The sequence below is a fragment of the Micropterus dolomieu genome, linkage group LG15 (assembly GCF_021292245.1).
Source record: "Micropterus dolomieu isolate WLL.071019.BEF.003 ecotype Adirondacks linkage group LG15, ASM2129224v1, whole genome shotgun sequence".
Lineage (NCBI taxonomy): Eukaryota > Metazoa > Chordata > Actinopteri > Centrarchiformes > Centrarchidae > Micropterus > Micropterus dolomieu.
In genome coordinates this window covers 2314133-2332850 of record NC_060164.1, presented here as the reverse complement: position 1 = coordinate 2332850, position 18718 = coordinate 2314133, and the positions used below count along the sequence as shown (strand labels likewise).

The 18718-nt window shown below is 41.2% G+C and overlaps 1 protein-coding gene across 1 annotated transcript; it reads left to right on the top strand.

Annotated features, from left to right (window-relative positions):
* The first annotated feature begins 329 nt into the window (after positions 1-329).
* sertad2b (SERTA domain containing 2b) lies at positions 330-17791 on the top strand. The gene is made up of 2 exons (XM_046071193.1): positions 330-460; positions 12849-17791. Exon 2 carries the CDS (start codon positions 12853-12855, stop codon positions 14143-14145), a length of 1293 nt encoding a protein of 430 aa, XP_045927149.1. The 5' UTR covers positions 330-460; positions 12849-12852; the 3' UTR covers positions 14146-17791.
* The last annotated feature ends 927 nt before the right edge of the window (positions 17792-18718 follow it).

Sequence of the window (18718 nt, the reverse complement as noted above, 5' to 3'; positions counted from 1 at the left end):
GCATTTTGGCACCTGTCCTTAAAATGTCACATCTTGATCTTCCACACATTTGGACTTGAACACGTTCTTAATTTAAGTGCAACACTCACCATAAAGTAGCCTGTCTTAAACACAACAACGATTATGTCAATCAAAAGTTTTCATATTTCTGAAAATGTGTCCGATCTGCGAAGCACCTTTTCCTTGTGTGTAGCTTGGCGTCACACCGGCTGACTAATATCTTGTGTTTTTGAATCAAATGACACTGATTGCGGGACATTAGCCCACGTGCAGCTTACCTCGCGGGTATTATCCGACAGCTCGTGAAGGCAGCAGCGTTCGGAGGCAGTTTTCTCCTCCTATCAGCGCCATTGTGTGACAGAGTCTCCGGGACCGAGGAAGGCTCGTTCCTCTTTAGCCGACAGGACTGTTTAAATACCCCTCCATGTTTCTCTTTCAAACTCCGGCGGACCTGGTCGCGGTAAGACGCCGTTTCTATCTTTTAAAGACAAAAGTAAAACACGCCGAGGAAGTACATTGCGGCAAGGCAGTGTAACCTATTTCTAATGAATAATAGACACGCTTAAGGCTGGTGTTTCAGTAGGTTTGTGGGGAACGTTAACGCGGTCTGGTTGAAAAAGTTTTCGTATTAAATGGATAATATCAGCCAATACGCGTCCCTGCTTCTTCCACTGACCCTCTGTCTGTATCTGCCGAAAACCTATTCCAGTTTAAAGAGCCGAGGCAGCCGCCGCCACTTTCCAGTTTATCAGTACAGGGAAAAGTCTGTCTGATAAACTTTTTTTTTTTACCCTATATAGTGTTTTCCAAAAATACACTCACCCATTGGCACATACAACTATAATGAATAGCGTTAGATAAATGATTAATTTCACCTGTTGGTTATTGTAATTTTTAAAACCTAAATTCCAAATGACTTATTATACTCTTACATGTGAACCACGTTCATTGAAACGGCGAATGACTTGGTTAAGTCTGCATAATTGAACAGATGTGTTGTCAACAGAAGCACATAGAATAGTTGGACTTGCACACATGCTGTATATTTTATGTAACCTTGATTGACAACTAGTGTGAAGCATGTTCTCCTACACCTGTAAACCTGGTGAAGTTGTGGAATGTGTATTTGCAGTGTGACTGTGCAGTTGACACTGTGGCTGTTGTGGTGAGCTGAGTGTTTAATAACACGCACCACAACACAGCAGTCTGCTCTTTTAATGACATGAACATCTCTTCTTCACGTCAATCGCCACTGTGCTGTGACGTTTTTTCGTACAGTCTATAGCTGCGACCCACAAGCTGCACCTAGGTCACCTCAGAGGTTTTTATTTTGTGTAGAGGAGCACCCACAATAGAGACTCACTCCAGACCACAGAGCCCTGTTTGATCAGAGCAGGACCCCATCTGAGAAGTAGCTACATGTGATACAGAGTTACACAACTGTAGATGAACAGATAACCACAGTGGGGAGAGGAAATCCTAGTATTGCTGAGTGAGGTAGCCCCCAGGAGGTCCCCAGACTCCTGGTCAAGAGTACATAAAAAACAATTAAGAGGCATGGCAATAGCTACATTCTGATCAGTGTCCACTCTACAGCTATACTGCTAAAACCCCTTAAACAAAATTGGGAAAAATAGGGAGCATTTAGTTTTAGATGCACTTCCTGATTTTGTTTCAGCACCAAGTAGTCCCTCCAAATCCTCCACATTTCCTTCCAGTTTGCTGCTGTTATTTTCAAACTTTGTGGATTTTTGTGGATTTGGAGGCACTGTAACAAAATCATCTGTAACACGTATCTTCACGGGCATTTTGAGAAAGCCTTGATATGAAAAGGTGTTGGACATCATGGGAGAGGTGACAGCTGCAGGCTTTCATTGTCAGTCTCTAAGGCTTGAATTGACAGTAATAAGGCAGTTTTGTTGCATTTGCTACCCTTCGAGGGAAGGATGTAGCAGGCTACTCTATATTGCATACGTTCTGTAGCTTAATACCTAAAAGTAGTAATATTAATAATGAGGCTCACACCGCAGCAGGAAGGCTTCAAATGCAGTAATACTCAGCATTCGCAAGGATTATACTTAAGTAATAAGGGAACTGCCTGAAGTAAAAATAATGACACTTGGACTTGGAGCTAAAGCTGTTGCTGCTGTAACAAGGTGGGCACTATGGTAATAAGGCTGATACTGCTGTGATACAGTGCATGCTGCAGTAATAAGGCAGATACTGCTGTAATAAGTTGGATACTACTGTACACCCAGTGACCAGACATATGGATGCTGTAGATTTCTGCAGCTTCTGAGGCTTTGTCACTGGAAGTGTCAAGCTGTGCGTTCTCCCTGAAGAGGCTCGGTGGAAAGAGTGGAGCGCTCAACAGCATGTAGACACGTCTGCTGACCTAAATCTGCTCTCTTCTTCTGCTTTTATTTATAGACTTAAGTGTGTGTGTGTGTGTGTGTGTGTGTGTGTGTGTATGTGTGTGCATAAGAGGCAGCAAGTTTATGTGTGAATATATTAATGACCACAAATTGGAGACACATGTGCACACCTATTGTTCATGTATGTGTCATTGTGAGTTACTACACTGTGGATTGTCCCTTTAACTAACATAGTACCTTTAATCCCAAAGAATAAGGCATTTAGACAGAGGCACCTGTCATGTCTGTTATGATTGACTCATATTGCTCGAAGTATTGGCTATGCAGACGTTTGGTTCTTGGTTGAATGTAGTCTGTTTCCAGTTACACCTAGCTAAGTCACAGCCCTGTTATAAATCCTGCCTTACTGTTTATGTCATTTATGGTCACTTTGGTTGCTGTAGTTTGTGATGCCGTACTTCTAATGTTTTGTCCAGCCCAATTCTGTCAATGTGAGTACACTAAGTATTACAAACTACAACTCCCCAAAAAGCTATATGTACATAATAAACTGACAACTGAGTTTAGTTTCATCATGAGTCATAAAAAAACAGGGTTTGCAAGTCAGTGACTCTGTTGCTAGCCCTTGACCTTTAAACTCTTTCTTTCCTCTTTACATTGGTGACCTGAACTAGAGTGTGTGATGAATCAAACACTCTAGTTCAGATTAACTAACTTCAGACACCCAAACTTGCACTTTAAATACTCTAAATCAACTACAGAAAGCCATTCATTCAGATAAAAATAAATAGAATTAATGTCAAAACTGAATTGTAATGCATTAATTGTCCACCAAAACTGGGGAACAAAATCTTTCAGGCTTAAGCTCTTTATTAACTGAAAGCAACATCTTTGTTTTAAGTGGTTAAATCCAGCCTGAGCTGGCCATGCCGACGCTCACACCAGTATGTCTTTATTAATGGGATGCTGCATGTTGTTTTGTAACCAGGTCTGTCATTACGTAAGAGATCGTAGTGAATTCCCTGTCTGATACCCAGCTGACCTCTATCATGGGAGCATTTATGATCACTATAAGGGAAAACACACACACACACACACATGTTTGTGGCACACACACACGTACATTGTTTCCAGCCACATGATTGGCTTATTTATTTTGGCTCTTACTCTCCTCTACCATCTGTCCTCTCTTGTTGTTGTTACGCAGAAACACTTTATGAACATTTTTCAGCAATTTCAAAATAAAAGCATTTTCAAGATTAGTTACACTGTTAGGATACATGACATGGTCAGTTCAATGGGGGATTTGACAACGTACTGTAGCTAACGCTATCTGATATTCACAATAGTATTGTAATATTAAAAGTTGGCTGCAAAACTGCACTTGAAGCCACTTGAGATGAAGAACAAACGATATGACCTTTAATATTTAATTGACCTTCATTCACCCTCCCCAAACCTCCTGTCAACATTTCACCATTTAAACCACATGCACCCTGATTTGCTTAATAATACGTCGTCACAGTTTAATGGTGTGACTTCATTGTTTCCGGTGTTTGAGGACAGCCGCAGCTAGTCCCAGTGTTGTTGAGAGCAGCTCTTGGGAAAAGACACACATGCTGTCTTTGACTGGACCAGGGTATTTGCCTGTTTTATTGCAGGCCCATGCAAAAGAGCGTGCTGAAAATTTTAGAGGGGAAAATGTGCTGGCGAAGGGTTGTTGATGACCATGTCTAATTGTGGCACTTGATGAATGTGTGCAAGTGCTCAAAACTGTCATAGAACAGAATAAAAATATTACTGGAACAGAGCAATAGTAGTAGCTGTAGTCACAGCAGTAGTCATAGCAGTAACAGCAGTAGTAGAAACCGTAGTAGTAGTAGTAGCCATCGTCATGCTGTAACTATATCTTAAGTTAGAGGCGAAGCTGTTATTGAGCGTAGTTGGTGTAGTCAGGCAAGCACTACAACGCACTATCTCTTCCTTTGGGTTTTGTCTGGAATGTGTTTACTAGTTCTACAATGTGTGTATATGTGTGTGAGGGAGACACACACACACACACACACACACACACACACACACACACACACACACACACACACTCAGCAGTGAGTTGGGCAGTGTCGTCCTCATGTGCAGAGCTGGATGCATTACAGCGAGCAGGAACAGTAGACGCACAGTTATGACTGAAAACTGCAAGCATGCTACTGTATGCCCTCATGCACATGCGAATGTGAAGATGAATCCACGTCATACTAAGCATACAACCCAGTGCTACATTCATCTACCTGCCGCACGTAGTGTGTGTCCATAATTTGTGCATCCAGAGAACCTGAAATAGCCCAATGTGGAGCTGAGGGGGAGGGGTGGATGTGCAGCTCAGGCATGGAAACCAGCGTATCCGGTTACAGGATCATAATATCACTGCAGAGTCCATCCACTAGTACTGCACTACGGCACAACACACACACACACTCACACACACACTCACTCACTACAGCCAGCTCCTGGAATAATAAGCTCAGCCCACATGTCTGATGTGGGTTTGCAGGCACATTTGGCAATGCTAACACACACTTTCATGTTTGCACACACACCTGAATTAACCTCTAAATGTATAAAACACTGATGTCTTATTTTTTCCACCATGATTCTGTGATTAGGGCTAGATTTATACTTTACATTCATTCATGTTAGAGATGAAACGGTATGAAAGTTTGATCATAGCGACCAAAATGATCACGGTTATCAGTATTATCACGGCTGTTAAAATGTGCTGTTCAAAAAGTACTTATACACTCTAGGGATCGACCGATATGTTTCTTTCCGGGCCGATCCCTATACCGATTATTAGTATCCAATTAGACCGATGACCGATATTTGGAATTGATATATATTTGCTGTGAAACTTTTAATCTTGGTGTCAAAATTTAAGTTAATTGTCATGTTTAATCTTTATAAATAAAGATCCATCCCAGGTATGGACTTGTTGGATTAGGCTTAAAAATCTCCGGAACAAACCCACATTGCATGTTGCGCCTGCGTCTGGGAGACTGTTGCTATCTTTGGTTGATGCTGGACAGTATTTACCGTGAGTTTTTCAAAGCGCAGTAACTGAGCACAGTTTTCATGATAAATCATCATCAACTTTTCATGTAATCTAAACATGCACTCAGCCACAAACCTTTCTATTTGAGAATAAATTTCAGATTTTGATGCTGTTTCGTGTCCTTTAATATCACTTATAGTTAAAATCTTCTCTTTAAAGATGTGTTTAATGGAAGTTGTTCAGAGGTAGCTCAGTCTCTGGTTTGTTCTTGGATTTGTATCAGGTTATTTAGTGATATTTTGGGCTGTAAGTGTTTATTTTGAGAAATGTTCCTACCTGACATCCTTCTTCACAGATCAGATCACTCTGCGGGAAACAACAATTTATGAGTTAGTTTTTTTATTAGTTTATAATTTGTTGCACATTTTTGAAGATGGTTTCTAGGGTAAGAACAAAGGAAGGAACTCTGCAAATGGAAAATATTTCACAAGATGTCTTATTGATTAATGTATTGATAAGATAATAGGTACATATTCATATGTCCAGTTTGCATTATCAGCCTCTGTGGTGGGTATGTTGCAGTTGGATTGATTACACACCTATTTTGAAATTGATCACATTGTTGGACTATTGGAGGCACAGAACCTGAAGTTATTCCAATCTAACATTTTGATTAGATTTCACAGAAGTACATATACACAATAACAAATATAGTATACATACTATTTTTGTTGCAAACACTGAATACTGATTCTTTTTAGCAACTTTCTGTCCAATTTAAAGTAATGTCTGTTGAAAAAGAAATCTATTGCCTCAGTCCATATCTATCAGTAATAGTACTGACCTTCAAAACTGTACGTTATTTCAAAGGTCTCAAAAGACCTGTAGCTGTATATACCTCAAGGAAAACCTTTTGGAAAATGTAGTTTTATGACAGTTCTTTGTGAAACAGTTAACAGTGGTGCGTTAAGTCACGGTGACCTTGAATGAAGACCGTGGCTCCATTTTGGAGTGCAGTACTCCTCCTCTGCTGTGCTTTATCTACTTGACTCATTTATGATCTGCTTTTTTTCTTCTGGTGTATTCATATCTAGACATGGCTCACAGAGTGTGGGATGGTTCTGGGCCTGTGAACTTTGACAGTCAGTACAAGGAGGGGGTAAGGGGTGGGGGCGAGGGGGTAAGGGGTAAGGGGTGGGGGGGCGGGGGCAAAGAGCCGAGGGAGGATGAAAGATAGATGGAAAAGAGGTAAAAGAGTGACTGAAGAGCAGAAGGGGTGGAGGAGAATAATGAAGTGGAATGTAAGGGGTGGGGCACCTCTGGTATGTTAGCCCTGCACTGTGTGTGTGTACTCGAGTGTGTGTGTGTGTGTGTGTGTGTGAGTCTAAACACCCTGCCATGAGTCAGTGAGTCAGACATGCGCAGCTGCTTCAGCTCTCAATCACACACTCGCAAACTGCTTTGAAACTAACTCTGTTGCTCTCTCTTTGACTCTCTCTGTTTCTGTCTCTGTCTGACACTGCAGTGAATACAGAAACTCAAGTAGTAGATGGTTACAAACATCTAAATGTTAGAATCAAGGTTTTCAGTTCTCTTTAGTTCTCCCCAAATTAGGACGTCTTTTACAGCGCAATCCTATTATTTGGATTTTGTCTTCATCTCTGTTGCTAACATGTATTGCTGTTGTGTTAACTGCTCTGCACTTCCCAGAGGTCATCAGTCAATCAAACACAGCGGGCAATGCTGACGTCTTTGAGGAAAAAAGAGCATCAGCCAGAAGTCAGAGCTCCAAACTTAATTGTGAAACTGGCAAAAACACCAAGTAGCCTGAAAAAAACAAACAAACTAGTGTTTTTGTAGAATTTCAAGTTGATCCTACCATGTGTGTAAGTATCAGGGCGATTGAGCCATCATAGCCATCTGGACCATGGTTGGCTGTGTGATATTTTGTGTGATATTTTGCAGTGCTACTGCCAACCCTTGAAACATTAACATTAGTTCCCTCCATGCTAGCTCTCCAAGCAAAAGGTTCGGGTCCACCGAACCATAAATAGATTTACATTTACATTACATATACATTTATTCATTTAGCTGACTTACAATTGCTATACTGTACACGTCGCACGCCTCTGGAGCAACGATGGATTAAGTGTCTTGCTCAGGTTACATTTGTGGATGGGTCACAGTGGGAATTTAACCCGGGTCTCTCACACCAAAGTCCTGTGTCTTGCCCACTGCTTGCCATCATCACCCCGCCGTCACTTTCTCTGATCCGCTTATCCTGCGTACATGATTGGGCGAAAGGCGGGGTACACCCTGGACAGGTCGCCAGTCCATCGCAGGGCCACACATAGACAGACAACCACTCACACTCACATTCACGCTGAAGGACAATTTAGAGTCACCAATCAACCTAGGCCGCATGTCTTTGGACGGTGGGAGGAAGCCGGAGCACCCTGAGAGAACCCATGCGGACATGGGGAGAACATGCAAACTCAACACAGAAAGGCGGGGTTTGAACCCACGACCTTCTTGCTATCGCCTGTCACGATACCCAATCCAGCTATTTGAGCCAGTAGCCTAACGAGCCAATATCTGATATCAGTATCGGATCGGTACATCCAACAGCAGGGTGTATATTGTGCTGATTGCTGATTTATGGTTAGGGCTATAATACCAAGTAGGGCTGCAACTAAAGGTTATTTTTGTAGTTGACTTATCTGGTTTTATTTATTCGATTAGTCGACTAATCACGATTATTTTTGTCACCCCCTAACCCTAATTAAACCAATTACTTAATTAAATATCTTGCAAGTGAATTACTGATTTCCAACACGCAGCCTGACTAGCTAACGTTACCATTAAGTGAACAAGGTTTACTATTCAGAATGAACATTAGTATCAACGCCAGGGGAAGAAGACAAGACAGGGTATAAGTAACCGATTTACCATTGCACTTAACGTGTTAGCTGACACAACTAAAAGAGCGTTCTCTTTGCCTGCACTTTCCATGAGACCTCAAAACCAAGAATGAAAAGAGAGAGAGGCTGCTCCAAGATAACAGCCAGGCTTTATCACCCAAAACAATGAGCTCACAATCCGATTTATTAACTTCAAAACATTTAACTTTTTAACAAAGGTTTTTGCTTTCACATTAATAGCAATTACTATAACCACCATAACTGTACACTAAAAATGTAATGTGTATTTCGAATAATAAAGCAACAGCCCCCTTTCATACTACTTCTAGAGTTTATTTTTCCAAAGTGCTTATAAGTTTCATAAGCAGAGAATGTTCTGTAGTAGGGGTGTAACGGTACACAAAAATCTCTGTTCGGTATGTACCTTGGTTTTAAAGTCACGGTTCGCTTTATTTTCGGTATAGTAAGGGGAAAAAATGCAAACATTAAATTGCTGCTGGTTTATTATGAACGTTTGTAAACAATAAATTATATAATAATAAAAAAGAATAAGAAATATACTGCTGCAAACTACTAACAAGTTCTCCACTAAATAAAATATTCTATACCAATAAGTGCTATACCAACTATACCAACAATACCACATATAGCAAATAAAATATAATAAAAATGTATAATATGGATTACAGTGCAGCATTCTTCTTATTCTTTTATTCCGTCTATGAGCATTATCAGTCCCAGCATGAAGGTCTGCTCAGATAAAAAAAAAAAAAATTCCAAAGTCTAAAGTCTATTTAAATGACGAAAGGTGTTTGCACTGTGCTCGTTTTTGTTTTTTTCCTTGTTGCAGTGACTTTCTCATTAGTGAGTTAGCAACTTTAACGTATTGGCAGAAACATACCCGATCACTACTGAGAAATGTTGGCCCACTGCTGAAGTCTTATCGACTTGTTCGTTGTTGTTTCACTAGGAAACCGAAGTGTTCCCAAACAGAAGACCTTAATAACAAGAGAGGGTCCTAAAGCTCTGGCTTCTCTGCACTGGCTGTGATGCTTAAGCCACTAGTTAGCGAGAGGCTGGGCTAAAGCGGCTGCTTGTGTAGCACTGTAGCGCCGCAATGCGGAGATTTGGTCCGCCACTTAATATGTCCGTGTGGAAACTCAGAATTTACGTATGTTCCACACACAAAACAAACCTAATATATGACGTTAAAGACTGCATTCAGTGCACATGTGCACCGTTCCGAAGGTCCTGTACCGAAATGGTCCGGTACGAATACATGTAACGTTACACCCCTATTCTGTAGGCTACATCACGAGCCAGATGTTTCTTTTAAAATATTAAACCGTTACACAGATTGTAAAGACAGAATAACAGCGATAAGAATATTGAAACTATCTTACAGTTGTGGCCTTTCCTCTGTTGCTCTGTTGTTGCTGCTGCAGTGGTCTGAGTAACTGGGACCAGAGCAGAGGTGCTCTGTGGGCATGACTGCCCGACCAGCTGGCACCGTTAACCTCGCGGGCTCTTGTGGAGCTTCTCAACCCCTAAAACGTTTGAACACATTTTGGATTCGCCATCAACTTTTGTAAAACTGCCAATATTCAAGTTCTATACAATTGATTTCTCACTTCTCAAAAGTGTTTAGTGATGAAATAGCGTACAAAACTTGTACCAAAAAATGTTCCGCTGTTAGCCTCTTTCTCCGTTGCTTTCCGCTTCTCACATGAATGCTTCTTCTTCGTGAGTAGTCTTACAGTCAAGCAGTTCATGGCAGACAGTGGAACCGATACTGCCCCTAGCATTCCATTTAGTGCATTGCTGTTAGAAATGAACGACCAGAAATGTTCTTAAGAAGAAGATTGCTATTGTCTCCCTTAAACGGCATCTTTGTAATGACGCGTCAACAATGAAATTTCACATCGGCGAACTGCAACGATTAGTCGACGTCTGCATGATGACGTCGACTAATCCAAGACCCAAGACAGATTTGCTTTGTAACCTTTGCCACGTCGCTACAACTTGCTAGCATAGAAAAATGTTGAGGTACTTGTGTCCAAGGCAAAGAAATCACATGGTCAAATGTTTATACATCCCCTGACGAGCGTAAAATGTTAATATGAAACTGTATATGAACAGCCAGTGAACCAACAGGTCGGGGTTGAAGTGCCTGGCTCGTAGGCACCTCAGCAGTAGTTTTAGTAGAGGGAGGAGAGAAAGTTTCTCATTCCCTTCCCACCTTTTCCAGACCAATCTCTCACCTACTCCTCTACTTCCTCCTCGTCTTCTCTTCCTTCCTGCCCCCAGCACCCCCCCTCCCCCCATCCTCCTCTTCCTCCTCTCCCCCATCCCGTTCTTTGTCATCACTTTGGGTGAATTCCCAGCTGACTCTGTTTGTCATGGCAACCAACCAGTCTTGGTGACTGGGCCTGCAGCTCACACTTCCTGTGTGTGTAGACAGCGACTGGCTGCATGAGCCTGTCAGCCTGGATTAGAGTCAAACACACTGCAGTGATGCCTGTTTTCTTTCTTTCTTACTTTTTTCTTTCTTTTTCATGTTCCTGTCTTTTTCTGCCTTCCTTGCATCAGATTGTTTGATTAAACAGAGAGATCTATTAACCTATTGGAACGTGTATATTTAGGGTCTGTACTGTGACTTTGCCACTGTGGGTACTGTATGACTTTCGCCACCCCCTTTCTAATACCCCATTCAGACTGACACAGTGACGTGAATCAAACCTGTGTCAGGGGTCTATCTGTATGGGTCAACCCACGTCAAACCTCCTCTCTCCCTCCGTTGTTGGTGAACTGACATTACTACCAGGAATGGAAATTAATTAAATGATACTGACATCTAAATGTCATTTAACTGACCCACTGGCAAAAGAGAGAGAAAGAAAAAGAGATACCAAGCGCACGTGTGAGTGATCAAGAAGAGAGGACGTGCAGATGGACAAAGAGGTGAAACTGAAACTTAACTTGTATCTGGTAGGCCGAAATAATTTGACTAAATTCAGTGTAATTCTGCGGTCAAGTACCCTTATTACTGGATTCTGCTAACAGTGAGAAACAAGCAGAAAACTATCTCAAATGAATGGGTCCAATGCAGCTTGAACATGCTTGCTGTCTGAAAGTGTTACACGTAACTCAATATGCTACTCTAATATGGCAGGGAGGGAGGGAGGGTGGACGGGGGATGGGCTTTAAATCTGGTCTATGATCCTGTGGTACAACAGGGAACGCGGCTATTACATAACTTAGAATGTGTGTGTCTGTGTCTCTGAGTGTGTGGTGGGCTACAGGATGCAGCGGTGAGACTCTCATTGCAGCTGCTCTTGGTTTCAATGTATGTTTTTTAAATCCCCTGTTGCAGTAAGCTTGTTGCGTTTAAGCAGCTCTTTGAATCACCACAGTTAAGCTGCTGGTTTTCAGCCTGCAAACTTCACTGGTGAAAATATCAGTAGCCCTTTTTACACTCATACCGCAATACTGTCATAAAGAAGAGCCGTCATTACACCGGCTTTGCTGTTGTTCACCCTTTTTACACAGACGTGGATTCGGCTCTGTTACTACCTCCACTGCCAGCTCAAAAGCGAAACAACAGTGCCCCCCCTCCATTTAATGTTTGTATGTTTTATACAGAACCGCGAGGCGGAATAACTGCGCAACAGTCTAGCCTTGAACAGGCTGTGTAAAAGCAGCTAGTGTTTCAGTTAGGTCAGATGTGGTATGATAATCTAATGTTGACATCCAGGAGGGCTACTGGATTTGAATGAGCATCCAAAAACCCTGTTTTTTTTGGAATGTCGGAATTGTTTGATGTGTATTCCAGGCAGGGAACAAACAGTAAATTCAAATTTCACCAATTTAGAAGAGTTTTACTCATGGAAGTGCTTTGAATTGGATACTCAAAGTCCGCTAGGGGGGGGGGCTGCAAATAATTGTGGAAGATTAATTTATTAATAATTATAAATTAATAAAAAAAAACTTAATTATTAACAAAATTCTCACCACTGCCTTCACAGAGGGAGTTTATTTAACCCCCATGACCAAAATTGGACTGGCCCAAGTGGTGTGCTATCAGTGTAAGGGGATGTAGTTGTTACTGAAAAGGCCAAACCAAAACTACAGCACATTATTCATTTTGGAGAACATTAGAGCTGAAATGACGAGTTGGTATATTAACTACAGGAGCTACAGGAAATTAATTGGCAACTACTCTGAGAATCCATTAGTTATTTGAATACATTTTCATTCATATATATATGATATATGATAGTAAACTGACATTTTGGGGGTCTCGGCTGTAGGTCAGACAAAATAAGCAATTTGGTGTCACTTTCAGCTCTTACCTTATCTGACATTTAACATACGAAGTGATTAGTTGAGAATAAGAATTAGCGACAACCAGAGATGAGATGCCTGTTGCTTTGTTATGTTATGTTACTCTGTTACTGACAAATTAACTCCTCTCCTCTGTCTCTATGGTTTTGTGTTTTCCAGATATATGTTCGGTAAAGGTGCGAAGCGGAAGCTGGATGAGGATGAAGAGGGGCTGGAAGGCAAAACGCTGGAGGCGCCGGTGGCGGGTGGGGGACTAGGCCTCGGTCCAGAGGGCCTGTCCAAGGTGTCGTACACCCTGCAGCGGCAGACCATCTTCAACATCTCTCTGATGAAGCTGTACAGCCAGCGGCCACTTGGCGAGCCCAGCCTGGAGCGCCGCGTCCTCATCAACAACATGCTGCGACGCATCCAGGATGAACTCAAGCAGGAAGGCTCCCTGCGGCCGCTGCTCTTCCCGCCCTCGCCTCCACCAGACGACCCCATGGATGAGGGCTTCTGTGAGGCGCCACCCACCTTTGGTGTTTTGTCAGCGGCAGCGACGGCACAGGTATCCCAGCCTTCTGCGCTGTTGATGCCGGGGATCACTCCACCGTCTTCACCCCATCCAATGGTGCCTCCCAACTGCCAGGCATCCCAGGCCTGCCCCAACCGTTTGGAGGCCAGCCTCACCCCTCTGGAAGCCTGCCTCACTCCAGCCTCTTTACTGGAGGAGGATGGTGGGGATGGAGCTTTTTGTGCTCCGTCCCCACCCACTCCTCCTCTGTCACCTCCCCCAGCACAACCTCCCCCGTTACCTTCGGCACTTCTGAGTCAGGCGTCCCCGAGGGACCCTGTGCCTGCCTCGTCCAATGACTGTTTCCCCTCCTCTCTCAGTGACATGGAGTTGGGTCCTCCCACAGCCATAACAAGGACAGCAGCAGCTAATACTATGACCGTGACTACCTCCCCAGCTCCCACACCACTCACCCAGCCTTCCCACCTAGCACCCCTCTCAACAGCAGCCACAGGCCCCTCCAGAGACTGCAGGACCATGGGTGCTAAACCAGAGGCAGCTGGTATCTTCCTAGCGGATGGCCGCTGTACTGATCTCCGGCCAATGGACACTCTGCCCACACTGCCCCCTGGTGGCCTAGTAGACATTTCTTCCTCTCCTTCATCCCCTTCTTCCTCTTCCTCACCCTCGGGGTTTCTATCAGACTTGGCGCTGGACGATGTCCTGTTCGCTGACATCGACACGTCCATGTATGACTTTGACCCCTGTACGACAGGGGGGGCTGTGAGCGTAACGGCAGGTGCTGGCCTCGCGAAACTGTCGCCGGTGGTGACGGCAGACGACCTCCTCAAATCGCTGGCGTCGCCGTACAGTGGCCCCGCCCCCCAGGTTTCAGCCAATCAGCCTTTCAAAATTGATCTGACAGAACTGGACCACATCATGGAGGTGTTGGTGGGTTCGTGACTCAGAACCTTAGAAACACACAGACAGTTTAATCCGGAGAATAGACTGGAATGAAAATGTGTGATTGATTTAGGGGTTTGTTTTTATGTTCTTTTTACTCTCTTCAAAGGTCGGTAATTGTAAACATTGATGGTGATGTCAATTAGTACTACTATGACAACTACTACTACACAACACTGTGCATGCACTGTGCTCGCCTTTCCAAATATGGAAATGAAGTAACCGGGAAACAAAGACACACATAAGTTTGTATTTCTATGCTTGTGAGGACCTCCATCGACTCCATTCATTCCCTACTCCTACATATAAACCTAATCCTAGTTTTAATCTTTAACCTAAACCTAAGCCATAACCCTAAAAAGTAACTGTCAATTGAATAAATGTGGACTGTCAAATTGTCCTCATTCTGGAGGATTTTAGCAATCATTCTAACTTTGTGAGGACATTTACTCCTCACAGGTATTGAAATACAAGTCAACACACTTAGACATGACACACATATACACACAAAACACACAAACACACTGAATTTATGGCTTTTAGCAGATGAGTGCCTTTCAAAATGACCACTTATTCAATTCCTGTTTTTTACAGTATTTGTTTTTTTCCGAGTTCTTTTCACTTTAACAGCCTAGAGAGGTCACTCCTCTAAGTTTGTTTTTAATTTATTGTATTGTATTAATACCATTATTAAGTAAGGTAATTTGTCATGATCAAATAATAATTATTTAATCTTTATCTTATTACATATGCTATGTTTTATTTGTAAAGCAAGCATAAAAAGTTTTTCGTATTAGCTTGGCTATATAATTACGCTTTGGGAATAGCTCTAAAACGCATCGCCTGGTTGTTTGTTAAACTCTTTTGGTAGAATGAGATGTCTGTTCTTGTACACATCATGTCTATGAATTCAGTTCAGGATTTATATTTTTCTTTCCCTTCCTTATTGGCAGGCACATGTAACTGTGCTGGATGCTGTTTTACATGAGCTCAGTCATTTGGTCTAGTTCAGCTACAGCAGAATTCAAATGAGCTAAAACCACAGGAAAGCTTTATGTGTTTACATTGGAAGCGGTAGCAGCCTATCACCAACTCTTGTCTCCTAGCTAGATGTAGATGATATCAAAAGTCAAACCTAAGCAGAGACTTTAGGCTCAAAACACATACTAAATTTGGCTGTATAGGACCCCAGAGAAAACAACTGTCAGAAATAGCAGGGAAAGTCATTGTACCAATATCTCATAATCACACAAAGAAAAGGTTATTTTTAAGTACTAATTCTTTATTTTTTATTTGGTTCCTACAGAATTAACAACATGAGTGACACATGAGACAGATTACAGCACAGCATACCATATTACACATACCCTGTATGAGTATGTTTACTTGTGTTTAGAATAGGAGCCCTATATGCCAGATCTCAGGGTTCTGCTCACATTTGTTCATTATGCTGTACAGTTTTGAGGTTGACCCCCAAGCTCATGTATGTTTTAAAAACATACAATAGCAGGAGGGCTAAATCTGTCTCGTAAATAATTTGAATGTGGATTTCCAGGGAAACACAAACCACAGTGTTAACCTGATACTGCAACAATACAAAAGACTGTTTCGAAACACTACCCTCCTGCTCAGGCCACTATGCATGATTTTTGGCACAAAAAGACTAAATGTGATGGTGGCTAAGATGAGGGTCACATGAGGTTTCCTAAGATCTACATGTTTTTTTCCCAGTAGATCACACACAGACACACACACACACACACACACACACACACAGACGCACACACACACACACACACAGAGTTTTAAATAGAATGGGAATGCTCTGTTTACCAATCAAATATCATGTCTACAGAGCCTTTTAAATGCTATTTACTGAATTTCAACATAGTCCTGTTTACACAAATGTCCTATTACATTTTTAAATTAGTTGATGTTATGTTTGATAATTTAATTAGGATAAATGTATTGCAGAGCTTTTGGAGAAAACTGTTGTGCCACAGTCATCTAAATCTATCTTATCAGACTGCTGATCTCCATTCAGAACGAACGGATCCAGAGCTTCACAAAAACTTCTGCAAGGATTTTGTATTTTGTACAGTATAGCAGTGACACATATTTAGCCAGGATTTGCACATAGCCAATTCTGAATTAGACCAACATGTTGGCACCAGGAGTCTGATAGATACAAAAGGCCAGCAGTACACCTACCGTATTTCCCTTTATGATGAAGTGAAACTAGTTACAGGACCACTGGATAGTACAGTTTTAGGAGTCTTCATGGTGTAGATACGTGGCTTGTTTTTAAGAATTGATACAACAAAACAAAAAGTTGTAAAATGCCTTTTCTTTTGCAATATTTAAAAAAAACAGGAGCAGTGAGTCAACAAAAGACTAACTTGCTTCTAAGACAAGTGCAATGAGATTTTAACCAAGAGGCTCAAATATTAAATGACAAATCCACCCTGGGAAACCTGTACACTTATTTATCACCAGTCATTAATGTTCACTGCATTTCAGGTCTTGCTTGGTGGTGAAGTGTTGTAAATGTATTCAGGCTACTTTTGGTGAAGTTGGACTCCTCTTTTTGTATGATTGTTGAATATCAGTGCAAAATGGTGGTAGGGGGTTTTGTTCTTGTTTTTTGGGCTACTTGGGGGCAAAGCTGAGTTCTGGACCAGAAAACCAGTACGATGTACTAAAAGAAGCTAAAACGCTCCATAGAACTGCAGAGTTTTGTAATAATTATCTCTGAATTCATCACTACAAATGACACCTTATACATTATGCATAATCATTCGAATCAGTAATAAAATAAAATATATTGAGTGCAGCTTTAATGTGTCATTTTAGCTTTTTCTGCTGCCAAACATCGTTGTAACTACTGTTCACTTTATCTTATCATGATACATATCATCTATATTTGATTAGCGATTCAATATAAGAAAAATACACCACAGACAGAGACTGCAGTGTCCCAGAAATGCAGGGTACATCACTAATAGGTGTATTATAGGTGAATAGGTAATTTAGGGTGGATTTCTTCCTTCAAAAGTTGTTAAGTGACAGATAACACAAGAAACCCTAGACACTTCTGTGTCTGCCAACACAGCCTTGCTATGTTGTGAAATGGTATGTTAATAGTATTTCGAGCACAGTTCCTAGCTGCTGGGATTCAGCACTTGTTAGTGGGACAAAATGTGTTATCTGGAATGCAGTCTGACTCATACTGTGTTGGCCAACAGCGATGAGGTTGGGGTGATGTTAAAACTTGTTCTAATGGAAGATCATTAGTTTCTAGTGTGCATTTGACCTAAGTTAGTATATTAATGAATGAACTGAATTCAAAGCAGAGTGTGAGCCGAGCAGATAGCAGCACTAACTAGTACTGTTTGTAGACGACTGTGTCTTGTTTCTTTCACAATGTTTGAATTTTGGAGTGCTTGTTTTTTTGTCAATGAAGTTATTTATTCATATTGTTCTTTCTTTTCTGTGTAAATATATTTATTTTTGATGTGAAGTGAACATTTGGATTGTAAATGTGTGTACAGAATGTGTGGTAGGAATGTACTTCAGATAGGAATGTATCTGAGTGTGGAATTATGGGTGGAAGCCATTTTTTTAATATAAATAGGTAGTTATATTATCTTGTTTATCTGTTTGTTAATTTGTTGCTTTGTTATTGATCGTTGTGGGGTGGTGGCCACAACTTTTTACATCTTTTATACTCTTTTTGTTCATCATTTTCCAGTTGAAGGCGAACAGTTCATGCAGCAATACTCAAAAACCCGTCTACAACCTTCAGATGTCAAGACTCCAAAGCCTGTCATAGACGCTTCAATGCCAAAAGTAATGTACATAGTATGAACAACATTTGAGCTCCTGAGACTTTTTCGATCAGTGTTTGTTACCGAATCTGTTTTAGCGCTGTCCAGGCGTGTGGTGGTTCCAATCGCCGGGAAGGACTGACTGCTGTCGAGGTGGATTTCCTCTACGACAGCTGTATTTTACACAGACCTCAGAGCTGTGCCTTTTTCTATGCAATAGAACACAAACACACAGAGAGAGAAACTGTCAGGTGATCACTGTATTGGGATCCAAATATGGACTGTAGATAATGTATGTGTATATATATATATATATATGTATGTATATATGTATATATATATGTATATGTATATATATATATATATAAAATATATGAGCTAATAGACAGTTGTCTATGAATTTGAAACAGTCTTACTTTTGTAGTTTTATATATATATGTATATATGTATATATATATATATATATATATATATATATATATATACACACACACAGTATATATATATACAATAAACTGTAAAAAGAGAAAAGAGCAGATGTCTGTTTTGTCTCCTTACTTTCTGATATTGTGTACAGTCTTATTTTTTGACATAATGTGTGCTTTGAGGCTAAAGAATGAGGCTGAAATACATTTTTGTAAAACAAAATAATCTTAACTCACTTGACTACTTGCTAGCTTTTTTCAGAACTTTCATCCATTTCTCATGATTGAAAACCATTTATAATGTCACCAGAGTTCCTGACT